Source organism: Apis mellifera, linkage group LG1 (assembly GCF_003254395.2).
Source record: "Apis mellifera strain DH4 linkage group LG1, Amel_HAv3.1, whole genome shotgun sequence".
Lineage (NCBI taxonomy): Eukaryota > Metazoa > Arthropoda > Insecta > Hymenoptera > Apidae > Apis > Apis mellifera.
In genome coordinates this window covers 11,357,550-11,371,001 of record NC_037638.1, presented here as the reverse complement: position 1 = coordinate 11,371,001, position 13,452 = coordinate 11,357,550, and the positions used below count along the sequence as shown (strand labels likewise).

Sequence of the window (13,452 nt, the reverse complement as noted above, 5' to 3'; positions counted from 1 at the left end):
TCATAGAAAGTATCCATCATAAGAAACTAATCAAATACCAACATATAATATTGTTGTAGTAGTACCAACTAAAAATTGAAAAAATCATTTTATCGCGATTTAATAATAGTATCCACTACGCTTATATGGTGAGCGGTAAAAACGAGACGACTAGTTGCCCAAAATCGCATTTACCTCTGCCTAATGCACAAATCTTGTCGTGGTGGGGAAGGGCAGGGGTCGGAATCGTCTAGAAGCCGGTGCCTAGGTAAACGTAAGGCTCGATATATCTCTTTGAATACCGCCGACCGTCGTCTTGCTTTTCCGAGTTCTGGTTACCGACAAAAGGGTTTCGTATGAATATTCATAACGACACCGCGATGGACGTTTAATCCCCGCACGATTAACCAGATACATGTCGAATCATTCTCGATTTGTTTCGTATCGAAATGTCGACTATGGCTCTACGTGTTTTTGTTCTTTCTTTTTCATTGTTAAAATCTTTATTACTGTTATAGAGAATCGATGTTTGTTACAAGTTTGTTTTGACGTGAATGAAACTGTGATGTCTGAATGTGTAAAAATCTACTTTATATAATAACTTTATAACAATATATATATATTGTTATTTTGTAAATTGAAATTAAAGATAATATTGAAGTTCGAGAAAAATTTAATTTATATTTATTGCGAATTATAATTGACATTAGTATAATTTCGTAATTTGAAATTATAAATCGTTGAAGTTTATAATTATTATTATAATTACATTTATAAAAGTGAAATTTGTTTTTTGAATTTTATATATATATTTTTTTATAGTACATATTTTTATATTTTTATATATTGATATATATTTTAATATATGAATGCATTTTATAGATAAATATATAATTTTTAAATAATCATTGACGAAATTCATAATATAAAAACATTAATCTTCAATTGTATTTAGAAACAATCTGTTTAAATCATTTTATAAAGAATAGAATAATTAGAATTTTAAAAAAATTATCTTTAATACCAACTTTTTAATATCAAAATTACTAAAAACTTTTTAATTTAAATTTTATTCTAATTTTCCATATATATAATTTTTACAAATCATAAATAAATCTAAAGTACTCAAATCCTCAATAAATCCAACAATAATACTAAAAACAACTAATCAGTATTAATTACAGTAATCAAGATCGTATCAATTTCAACTATCTGCCATTATAACTACACAATTATACATCAATAGATCCTCAATAGATTCTATTATACATCAATATGTTATCCGCCGGTTTCGTTATGTCGTAATATTAGACTCAATATTAAACGAATTTAATCAGAAGCTAATATCAGACAAGTAGTAGTTAAGTTATTTGTACATCCGTTTCTTGCATGTCAATCAATCGATGGAAAGTACATGTATATACATATATACATATAAGAACATATTCACATTACTATTTTACTTTTCTATTCGCAGCTTTCATGGTTTTTATTTACAGGCAGTAAGTGCTGGCGCGAGATTGGCGATTGAGGAGTGTCAGCATCAGTTCAGATCGGCAAGATGGAACTGCTCCATCACTCCGGAAAATCCGGATAATATTTTTGGCGGCGTGATGCTAGTCAGTAAGTAAAAGCTCAATCTTGAAGAGAATAAAGCTTAGACACGATGGAAATATTCTTGATAAGATGAAAGTTTGGAGTGCAAAGATGACATGATAATGGATGTCTTATAAATATCAATGATAGATTTAATATGGAAATTCAATTTGATAATATATTATATATAAGTAAGTATATTATGAACAACTGTTCTGTTTCCATTATATTATCATTTCATTTAACATAAATTTCAGTTATTTATAAATAAATAGAATACTACTTAATAAATAAATAGAATAAATCAGAAATAGATAATATAATATAATAAATCAGAACTTTTTTATATTAATTTTTGTATTTATTCCATAAACATATTAATATCTTATATATACAACACAAATATTAATATACATATAAGTTATAAACATACATATATATATATAGGATGTTAATATTGATACATAAACAAATTAATTAAACAAATATTTATTAATTATCCAGGCATATTATCCTTTAGAATGATCAGCCTTGGAAATTGAAGCAATTAAGATATCTATCTTTTTTATCTAGAAATAATTTTATCTCTGTAATTATAAATTATAATAATCAGAATCTTTGATGATTCAGATGCAACAATTTAATTTCTTTTTTTATCAGAATGAAATTACTTAGAATAAGTTTCAAAAATGGAAAAAGTTGTATTGTAACCAAGAAATTCTGATGCATCTTTGCAGACAGTCGCGAAGCAGCATTTGTATATGCAATATCGGCGGCAGGGGTTGCTTATAGCGTCACCAGAGCTTGTTCCAGGGGCGAACTCACCGATTGCTCGTGCGACAACCGGGTCAGAACACGCCATCCGAATAATTGGCAATGGGGCGGCTGTAGCGAGGTAATTTCCCCTATTTGTATTCTATTTTCTTTTGAAAGATAAATATAAATGCAATTCACTTTGTTTTTTAATTTCCAAACTTATGTCTTTTTATTTTTTAGAATCTTAAGTAATTTCACTGGTATGGTATTCTTAGGTAAATCCAACATTTATATGATAGGTGAAAAATTAGCTTTCAATAAAATGAAACTTTAAAGAAGATTATTTTCATTTTTTAGAGATAGAAGAATGTTTATTTTTATTTTTTTGAATTGTTATATATTTATAGTTTGTTCATAACAAATAATTAAGCGTTATTTGAACAATTGAATGTTTCTTTTTTTCAATAATTCAACATTTAAAAACATAGAAAAAATTCAATAAGAAATTACATTATTTATATTGTTTTGTTTTTTTTTTAGTTAATTAGATTATTAGACTGAGTATATATGTGCAAATTTAAAATTTTATACACAATTTTATACACAATTACAGAAAACTGAAATAAAGATCTATTTTGCCTTTTAAATATCGTCCCATTTATACCACAAGTACATTTGCAATTCGATAACTTATAGAATTTTTTATTTTAAACGTAAAATATAAGAAAATGATAATCGAGAGTATTTATTTCATAATTTATTTTAACATTTTATAAAATATTTATTTATACATTTTATAAAATTTATAAAATTTATGGTAATGGAAAAAATATCCAATACAATATTATGATATTTAAAGCAAAACAGGTTTTTATTTTAATTATATTTTCATAATATAATTTATAAAATTTCAAATTTGCATAAACATATATTTATATTTTAGACTTTTACTATATATATACACATAGTATAAACATATACTTACATTTTAATAATAAAAAATTAATAAAATCAATCAATTTTGTATATACTTAAATAATTTTCAAATTTGATTCATCTAAAAATCAACAATTAAGTTTCAAATGAAAAGATTTTTTTCTTTTCCAGTTAACTTTTCATAATGATTCATTCTTTATTCAGTTGTATTATCAACATATCATAATATACATACATCCGTATATATATCATAATATATATATATATATATATATATATATATATATATATATATATATATATGTAAAAAAAATTACAAATACATGAAAATACTTTTACACTTTAATTTCACGGCTCGAAAGGCCAATTTAATTAATTTCTATTCGCTTTAACGAATTCGTTCTTACGCAACGTTCGTTAATTAAGCGAGGGAACTCATGCCAGCCAGTGGAATTACCCATTGGTTAGTGGCTAGCTTAAGGCGAAGTTTTCAATTTCATGAAAACATGAAACTTGTTGTTGGTTTAATTTCCTTCTTATTATTTTTTGATTCTTATTATTGATTGTAAATCAATCGAAATAGATAGCGTAGAGCTTAATAAAATTCTATACCGAAATAAACGACAATTAAAATTTGCCACTCTTTCAGGATTGACGAGGACAGGCACGAAATATATATCTAGATTAATCTCTTTTTGATATTGGAAAATGCAATGTTAAAAATGTTATAAAACTGAATAATTTTATTAAATTATTCAGTAAAATAAATATGTACATTATTGTTTTATAAATTATTGTTTTATAAATATTAGTATAGTATCCTATTATATAATGTAATATGATAATATAGATATTATACAATTATATAATATTAGGTATATAATCAATATATTGTTAAAATTTATAATTTTAATTTTAATTTGTTATAATATAATTTACTACAAATATTTAAAATTTAATTTAAATTTTAATTAACATAATAATTTACAAAAAATTATTGAAATATAAATTTTTAATCAAAAATTAATCAACAAAAATTAAATATTTTAAATCTATCATAACATTAATAGTTATTAATAATAATAATTAGTTACTACTAATAATAAAAAATCAAAAATATATTATATCACTTTAAAAAATAGAATACTACTTTGATTTCTTAATGAAAAAAAAATTTTTTTAAATTTTAAATATTGAAAAATTCTAATTAATATTCAAACTTTAATAATTTTTGTTCAAAATATTTTTTTTTAGATTGTTTAAAACATAAAATATCACCTATTATATAGATCTATTCGTTATATATTATATACTTGAAAAAATATTTTATAATTTTCTGAAGGAGTTTGAAAAATACTGTTTTATTCTGAAATACATTAACTTTGAATCAGTATTATTGATAATTTATGAACAGGAAACATGGGAATAATATATATAAAGTGGATCTATCTTATCTTAAGTGTTTGTTTCATCATTAATGGGCCAATCAAAATACATTTTATCCTGAAATTATCCTAAATTATCATGAATTATATATTATATATTATATATATAATTATGTATAATTATACATATAGTATGTATAATTATATTTTTATGTATGTTATATTTTTTATATTTTTTTTCAGAGATTTTTAAGATTACTATCCTTTTTTTATGTTTTATGTTAAAAGAAATAATTCTTTTAAAAAATTTTCCATGTATGACAAATTGGAAAATTACATATTTTAAATATGTATTGTAAAGATATAAATTTAATACAAAGAAATTTGAATTAATTTATTGTGTAAATTTTTACTATAAAAAATAAAAAAATATTATATTCAATAAATTATAGATCTTAAAAAATATAAAATATAAATAAATGAATTACCCTTGTTTAATAAAAAAAAATATTTTAAAGCTAATTACTTTTATACATCATACATTAATATATTTTTTGAAATATTATTTAAGTTTCAAATTTTTGATAAAATAAAATATAAAATAAAATAATAAAAAAATAAAAATATGAAACAAAACAAAAACAAAATTTTCATTTTTGTTAATCAATACTTGATATATTAATTGAAAGAACTCAAAAGTTGTGAATAAAACAATATAGATATTATAATTATAAAAATCTAAAATAGGAAAAATAAAAAAAAAATGAAAATACAAAATAAAACAAAAAATAATACTTCACTCTTGTTGACCCTTCAGAAGAGAGGCCTCCCTTGTAAGTACACGGGGGAAGCACTGCCCCACACGGGCATCCCCAATTTGTCGTCTCGATCTCTCCACGGTCAGTCGACGTAAACCTTAACCCTGGAACGAAGACAAAGCTCGTCCTGTAAACGGATGCATTTCATGCGTACGGCTGACCCCTTGTAGACATTGCTAGCTTACAAGGGGATTAAGGGGGCTAAGCTTGTTAAGTTGCAACAACCCGCCACCTCCTGTCCCCGCACACAGCCCGACATATCGGTCACGTAACTTGCATGTGAGTGATGCACACAAGAACATAAATACCTACAATGAGAAAGAAGAGCAAGAGAGTGAGAGATAGATATAATGATGGTAGATAGAGAGGGATGAGAAGGTGGGAGAAGTAAAGGGCAATTGGAAACGAAGCTCGAGAACAAATCGTGGATGATAAAAAAAAATTGATGAAAGGGTGATGTAGGAAAAGATTGAAAAAGAAAATAAAGGGAAGCAAAAGGTAATAAGAAAGTTTTTAAGTTTATAAGTGAAAGATGAATAATATAGAATATAGAATATAGAATTATGTGAAGAATAAAAGAAAATGAAAACAAGGAAAGTTCAAAGAATCATATAATAGAATTAATTAAAAAGAAAAGATATTGATTATTTGAGATATGAGCAAAATAAATGAAAAAATGAAAAGAAAAAAATTGAAAATATATATCAAACAAAAATTAACAAAAGAAAAAAACAATTACTAACAAAATTAAAAGTTAAAATTAAAGTAAGACTTAATAAGACTCAGTAAAAAGAAAAAATCCTCTATTCTAAAAGATATATACATAAAAAATTCGCAAAAACAAGATAAAAGAACAAAAAAAATAGAAAACAAAATAGACAAAATAGAAAAAAGAATAAAGAAAACAAAAAAATAAAAAATAGCAAAAAAATCAGGCACAGAAAAATAAGAATAGTTACAAGCAAGAAACAAAATAAAAAGGAAGAGAAAAATGGACAAAGACTGGAAAGCGTGAGAAAAGACAACAGAGAAAAGACTAGCGCGCAGCGAGAAAAAAAGGCGGGCTAGACAGATGATCAGGAACAAAAAAGAAGAAGAAAGAAAAGACGGAAGGTGGGAGACACGTGCTCTCGAGTAACTCACGTGGCAGGAAGAGGAGCGAAAAGTGTCGGAAAAGTGGCGCTGCTTTTACCTTCGGGATTACCTACTCGTCCACTTGTGCGGCCTCTAGCCTTTAACCAAGTTCCGGATGGATTCCTTAACGAGTCGACGCGGCATCATATCCCGTGGGATATTTCGTCTACACTCCAACCCATTGACAGATTTTCTAGATAACGATGTTTGCCGACCTTGTCGTGTCCCGAGCTTGGCTAAAGAATATTGTAGCTACCGTTATACCTCTCGTCGATAAGTCGCTGTTAGATGGCGCTTTCTGTTGGAATTCTTACCTTCTAAAATTTTGATCGAAATAGAAAAAAGAAGTGTAATATCTGTGATTTCATTTGAATCGTATAAAGAAAAGATTATCAAAGCAGGTAATCGTAATTTGTTATATTAATAAATTTGCAAAGATTATTTGATTCATTTCTGATTTTGAATTTAGGAAAAGAATATTCATGTATTATTCACTAGGTGGGGTTATCTTATACACGCGATGAATATAGTAAGAAGATATTAATAGTTTTAATAAAAAAAATATACATAAATTTTTATATTAAATTATAATCATTTATTGATTATGACGACAATTTGTTCAATTGTTTCAATTTATCATATAAAATGGCATAGAATTATTTTTATGACAAATCCTCTTTTCCCGCTTAAACGAATAAGCGAATAATAAATTTAAATGGTTTTTATTTAATCTCTTTAATGAAAATATTGATTATTAATAAGAATTTTTTATACCATTTAATAACATTAAAGAGTTTAAAAAATTAAATAATTAATTTTTAAAAATAAATTAATTTTAACTTATTGTTAATTCATCAATTATTTTATCATTTTATACTGTATAATATATAATAAAATAATAATGAGTAATTTAATAGATTGTAAGACATATAATTTTTGCAAATATATTTAAAAATAATTTTTATAAAAGATTGGGTCAAGATCAAAAAATTATCAGTTTACAAAAAAATTGAATATTAAATATCTGTTAAATTATTAATAATGCACAACTTTAATATATTTCAAATTTATTAAATTTGATAATGAGGAATAATAAATATTTCAAAAGGATATATCTTCTAATTTTTAATAAATTATAATAATAAAAATTTAAAATCAAACTTTATTTTTAAAAACAAGAGAAACAATATTATATTTAATTAACACATTCTATCATTACAAATTTTTATTTAAATACTATTTTATATTATTAGAAAATAATTATTATTTCTATAAAAATATGCTAAAAATATTATACATTATATAATAATTTATAGTATTACAGATTTAATTTATAACAAAAAAATCAAATTTTCATTTAAAAATATTTTTTCTTGTTCAGGATATTCATTTTGGAGAGAAGTTCTCGCGAGAATGGTCAGACAGTGGCGAAGAACCTGTAAAAGAGGGTGTGCTGCATGGACCGAAAGGGCTGGCTGGCCAGCTAATGAGGAAGCACGATAGTGAAGCTGGCAGGCGTGCAGTCCGCTCAAGAATGCAACGCGTATGCAAGTGTCACGGTAAGCCATTAACGCGTTCTACAGATAAAACCCTCTATCTACGCTCTTATTTTTCGTTCCTCACGCTTTAACGACTTAGAATTTCACCAATCCCTTGTTTTCCCTTTCCCTGCTTGACTGTTGGCTCGTTGCATTCATGTATGCATGGATCCATGGGTAGAAGAATCTCTCTCGAGACTTGTTTCAGCACCCAAATATGCCATAAAAAGGTAAAAATGTGATGTTTTATTAGGCTTGTGGAACTTATAGTGTATTTCCTTGCTTGTTTCTTCCGAAGATATCTTGTTATTTAAATTGCTATGAAAAGATTACATTGGTTTAAAAGATATAAAAATATATGACATAGAATAGTATAAAATATTTGTTTAAATATTATGAAACTGTAATGAGATGGATAATATGTTCTTAAATTTACAAAAATGAATAGAAATTTTTAGATTAAATTAAAAAATGTTATTAAATTTTGTTTTAAAATATACCTAATGAATTTGGATCCTTTTGCTATTATTTTCAATAACATTATTTTGATAAAAATATATTATAATTCTTAGAAATAATTTTATACCTTAAAAACTTTATATTATATTTTATCTTGCATCTTGTTATGTATTCTGTTATTAAAAATCATAAGAGAAAAGAAAATTTTGAATAGCTAAGTCATATCATTCTTTTTATATTAAATTATTTTTATAATTATTTTTTTTTGCTTTTCTAAACTTTATTGTTTTATTGTCCAAGGAATGTCTGGCTCATGCAGCGTACGTGTTTGTTGGAGAAAATTACCAGCATTTAGGGTAGCTGGAGCAGCATTAGCCGCATTACACGAAGGCGCAGCTTTGGTACGATTGGCACAACGTGGTGGAAGAAGACCAGCAAGATTGAGGCCTGCCCGTCCAGATCTCAAACGACCTAATAAAACGGATCTAGTATATCTTGAAGATAGTCCTGATTATTGCGAAAAAAATATAACGTGAGAAAATCTTATTTTACAAATTTTTTGTTGTTCAAACTATAAAGTTCTATTATTTTGATAAAATTTCTTTATATATAAAATTATATATAAAATTAGCTACTAAAGAAATTGTTGATAACTTTTAAAAATAGCTATTTATAATTATTAATTAAAATTGTAAATATTCAGAGATAAATTTCATTACAATGTTCATTTAGATTATTATTTTATCTCATTCAATTTCGTTTTTATATTTTTTGTTGCAATTATAGAAGATATTAATATAGACAGAAATTTAAATATTATATACTTATTCAATAAAAAAAGTTATTTTAGATAACAAATTAAAACTACAATTTTCTGATTCAATAAATTTCTCCAATAGACATTTGATTTTTTTTTTGTAACATTTTTATATCTAATTCCAGGCTCGGTATTCCCGGGACAAGAGGAAGGATATGCAATCGAACGTCTCTTGGATTGGACGGATGTCGATTATTATGCTGCGGTCGGGGTTACCAAACGAGAGTCCGAGATGTGACAGAAAAATGCAACTGTCGATTTGTCTGGTGTTGTCACGTGAAGTGCGAGCTGTGTCGACACAAACGAGAAGAGCACGTGTGCAATTAGGCGGTGAAGAAAACGAAAAAAAAAAAAAAGAAAAAGAAAAAAGAGCGATAAAAAATACATTCCGATCGGCCTACCTACCGAAAGGTGCTTAACGACCCCGCGTCGAGGCAATGTCTATGATCCCTCGATATACGATGGTCCATTCTCATGGCCGCGATGGAATCAAGGTAGAGACTGTGCATCTACCATCTCTGTGTTTTTCTTTTTCTAATTTTTTTTTTTTTTTTTGTATTTTGTATTTTCTCCGTTTAAGTTAACTTATCGAAGCTTCTGATATGGAAAATAGTTGCGAGACGAGTAGAGAAAACCGCCGCGAGAGGCTACGAAGTGTGACACGTTTTCGTTATTATTTTGTACCTGACAGTCAGAGTGTCGTAAGTCCACCAATCGTTTCAGCAATCATCGATTTTGGGTGCATACCGGATGGTTAAAAGAATATATCTATATGTGTTTTGCAATTTACAGAACAATATCATTGATCACCTTTAATATCTCTTGTTATTTTTTGATGATAAAAATAAGTATCGAAGGAAAAAGTATCTTTTTTTATTTACAATATTTCATTTTATAAAAGATACATTATATTACATTGAACTTACAAACTTTTTACTTAATTATTTGTGAAAATAATAGAATATAAAAAAATTAAAAAATTAAGTAATTTTAAGAATAATCTCATGAAACCATAAATAATGTTAGCATGTTTTATAATACATTTTATTTAAATAATCTTTAAATAAGCTTTAAATAATCTTAAAAGAATTGATAATCTTGATAATAATAAATTTAAAATTAATGATTTTTCTCTATTATACATTGTTAATCACATTTGATGGAGATATTTAAGGTAATAATAAAAAATGGAATATCCTATAGAATGAAGTCTCAATTAAAAAATTTTTGTCAGAAAATCAAATCTCAGTATTAGCGTTGCGACAGTGAGTACAAGATATTTGTAAAGATGCATTAACGTGGCTTATTATACTAGTCTGGCTTTCGGGTGCACCATTATTTATGTAAATGTTAATATATTGAGAATAAAATATGGAAATCACTTCAATTTCAAAGAATATCTAAAAATGTTATGGGAATTGGCTTCGACTATAGGATCCAGGCAAACATGTAAAATGAGCATAGGATAAAATAAGAAAAAAAACAAAAAACAAAATTTTTTTAAAGTTTTATTTTTGAAAAAAAATTTGAAAATTTTTTGAGCACAAATGATATTGATTAATTCCTAGAATGAATGAATCAATATCATCAGAAGATCAATTATCAATAAAAAATTATTCTACATATAAAAGAAAGCAAAAAATAAAAAATTAATTTGATTTTTTTTTCTTATTTTTTTCATAAAGAACATTGTATATCTATTCTATGCTTATTCAGCTGGATTCTGTATAAAGGCATATGTTAAATACCTAGTACATAAATACATAGTAGTATTCCTATTATACTACAATTTACATAATCGATATTAAATCTTTTGGACAAAAATCTTTTTTTTCAATCAATTTTTTATTCGAAAACAATTAAAAGTATTCGCGACATGCTGATCTCATTCTGAAACTCAATATGTTGATAATTTACAGTTTTTATTCATATGAGAGAGAGAGAAAGAGAGAGAATGAAAGAATGAAAGAATGATGATAGTATGAAGCATGTATGTGTTTGCGCGTGAATAAGATAGTGTTGAATAAACGAGCCTCTGAGCACGAAAATGAAATAGAGTAATATACGAGATATGAGGCCATATTCAACAACATTCTTCTTTTTCTATTTCTTTTTTTCTATTTCCTTTCTTTATATTTTTTTCTTTTCTTTTATTTTTTTGTTTGTGCTCGTATATTTGCGTATGCCATGAGAGTCTTATTTATATTCGAAGTAAAGACCTTCACAATGTGTAGGTATCTCATTGTATACCAATGCTCTCTAGTATGTAGAACCACCTTGTCTTCACTTAAATATGAAGTGAACTATAATGAGCGGTAAAAATATACTTATACTTTTTCCAGATGTAAAAACAAAATGCTATAAATAGTTAAGCTGAAGTTTTTAAAATATTGTTCTGATTATGAATTTAATAGTATATAATAATATATAAATTTAATAGTATTAATTATGTTATACAATTAACAATAAAATGCATAATATTGAAGATATTTACAATAATATAAAATTTGGCAATTTTTGATTTTGATACATCAGTGTAGAATTTAAAATAATAATCAATTTCATATTTTAATAAAAACAAATTTAAAAGATGAAAAGATACTGTTTAATAATAAGAGGTAATTTAATAAGAAGAAGTTTATTTTATAACGACCTGTAGCTTATTACATTTATTCAGATTGTATAACTTGGAATCATATTTCAAAAGTTTCAGCATAACTCATGTGATCTGTGCACATTATGCTTCATATTTGCAAGCGTCTAAATACTTTCTTAACTCAATATACACGATTTGCGATATGTCAACTGTGTACAATACGAGTTATAAGAAATGAGGTGGACTACAAAAGTGAGATTGGAGAGAAATGTAGCAAGAAAAAATAGGCCGCTTTAGTGATACATATCCGCTTTTGACAGTTCGCCTCGAGTCACTCGACTCGGAAACAATTGACTGTACATATTATCTTCTTACTGTTTTGTAGATTTTACAATCGTAACTGCCGCACTGTATATAGATAAACATATATACACAAGAGCATACGTATAATTAGTGGAAGATTATAAATTAAAACAAGAAAATGTTAAAAATTAAGTTGGCATCAAATGTAAGCGAAATTCTATAATTTCTTATTTTCTCCAATATATTTATCTCTTAAAATATGTAAACTTTAATATCTGATAAAAATTTTATAATATTATTATTATTATTATTGCTTTCGCTAATTGTATGTATACATATATATATATATATTTATACAACATTTTTGAAAATTTGATTTTAGAGATCAAACAAATACAAAAATTTTGATTGAGACTTATTTATTAAATTATAAACGATTTGAATTTGCATTAGAAATGAGATGGAGTTAGAGTGAGATAGTCTATTTTCATATTGCCATCTTATTCTAACTTTGTCTTATTTCATCTAATACAAACTATAATTACTTATAACTGAATAAATAAATCAATCAATATTTTTATATCAATTTTCTTATTTGTGTTGATTTCTACAAATGATTCTTCAAAGGTGTTCCATGAATACATTAACTTGTATTTAAAACACCTGTATTTAAATATGTTAATTAGATTCATTGAAAATTGCATTAAATAGGAGAAGAAGATAAAACTAGAATTTTTAAAAAGAGTGATTGCTCTTGTGTTTTCCATGATCTTTCATTTTCTTCTTTCTTTTTTTTTTTTTATTTTTTATTTTATTTCCTTATTTTTTATTCATCATCAATATTCATTGGTATCTTTTATTATATTTTTTAGGAAATAACATTTTGTAATATCTCATTGCGCGAAGTGGAAGATGCCTTTTCGCATTTCAGCTACGCTGATCTAGATAGATCACAGTCTAGTCAATTACGAAGTCCGAATTGATCACGTATCACGATCTCTCAATTATGATTGCTCGATAATTTTTCGCTTTTACAAGGCAATTCTTTTTTTTTTTTTTATTCTCTTCTGCTATTTTTTTATATCAAGAAAATATTCTTTATACCGAAGAATATATACATATACATATTATACAT

The 13,452-nt window shown here is 25.5% G+C and overlaps 1 protein-coding gene across 4 annotated transcripts in view; it reads left to right on the top strand.

The window, feature by feature from the left end:
- The window catches only part of LOC552374 (protein Wnt-1), a 60,401-nt gene extending 48,626 nt beyond the window's left edge, over window positions 1-11,775 (top strand). For 3 of the 4 annotated variants that reach the window (XM_624748.5, XM_006569586.3, XM_016916853.1), the window contains exons 3-7: window positions 1,479-1,602; window positions 2,313-2,470; window positions 7,986-8,163; window positions 8,902-9,133; window positions 9,544-11,775. In XM_624748.5, coding sequence (XP_624751.3) covers window positions 1,479-1,602; window positions 2,313-2,470; window positions 7,986-8,163; window positions 8,902-9,133; window positions 9,544-9,745 — 894 coding nt within the window. In that variant the 3' untranslated portion in view covers window positions 9,746-11,775. Of the gene's footprint in view, window positions 1-1,188; window positions 1,396-1,478; window positions 1,603-2,312; window positions 2,471-7,985; window positions 8,164-8,901; window positions 9,134-9,543 lie in introns of those variants that run through there. The other variant, XM_026443566.1, reaches the window with a different exon arrangement.
- The last annotated feature ends 1,677 nt before the right edge of the window (window positions 11,776-13,452 follow it).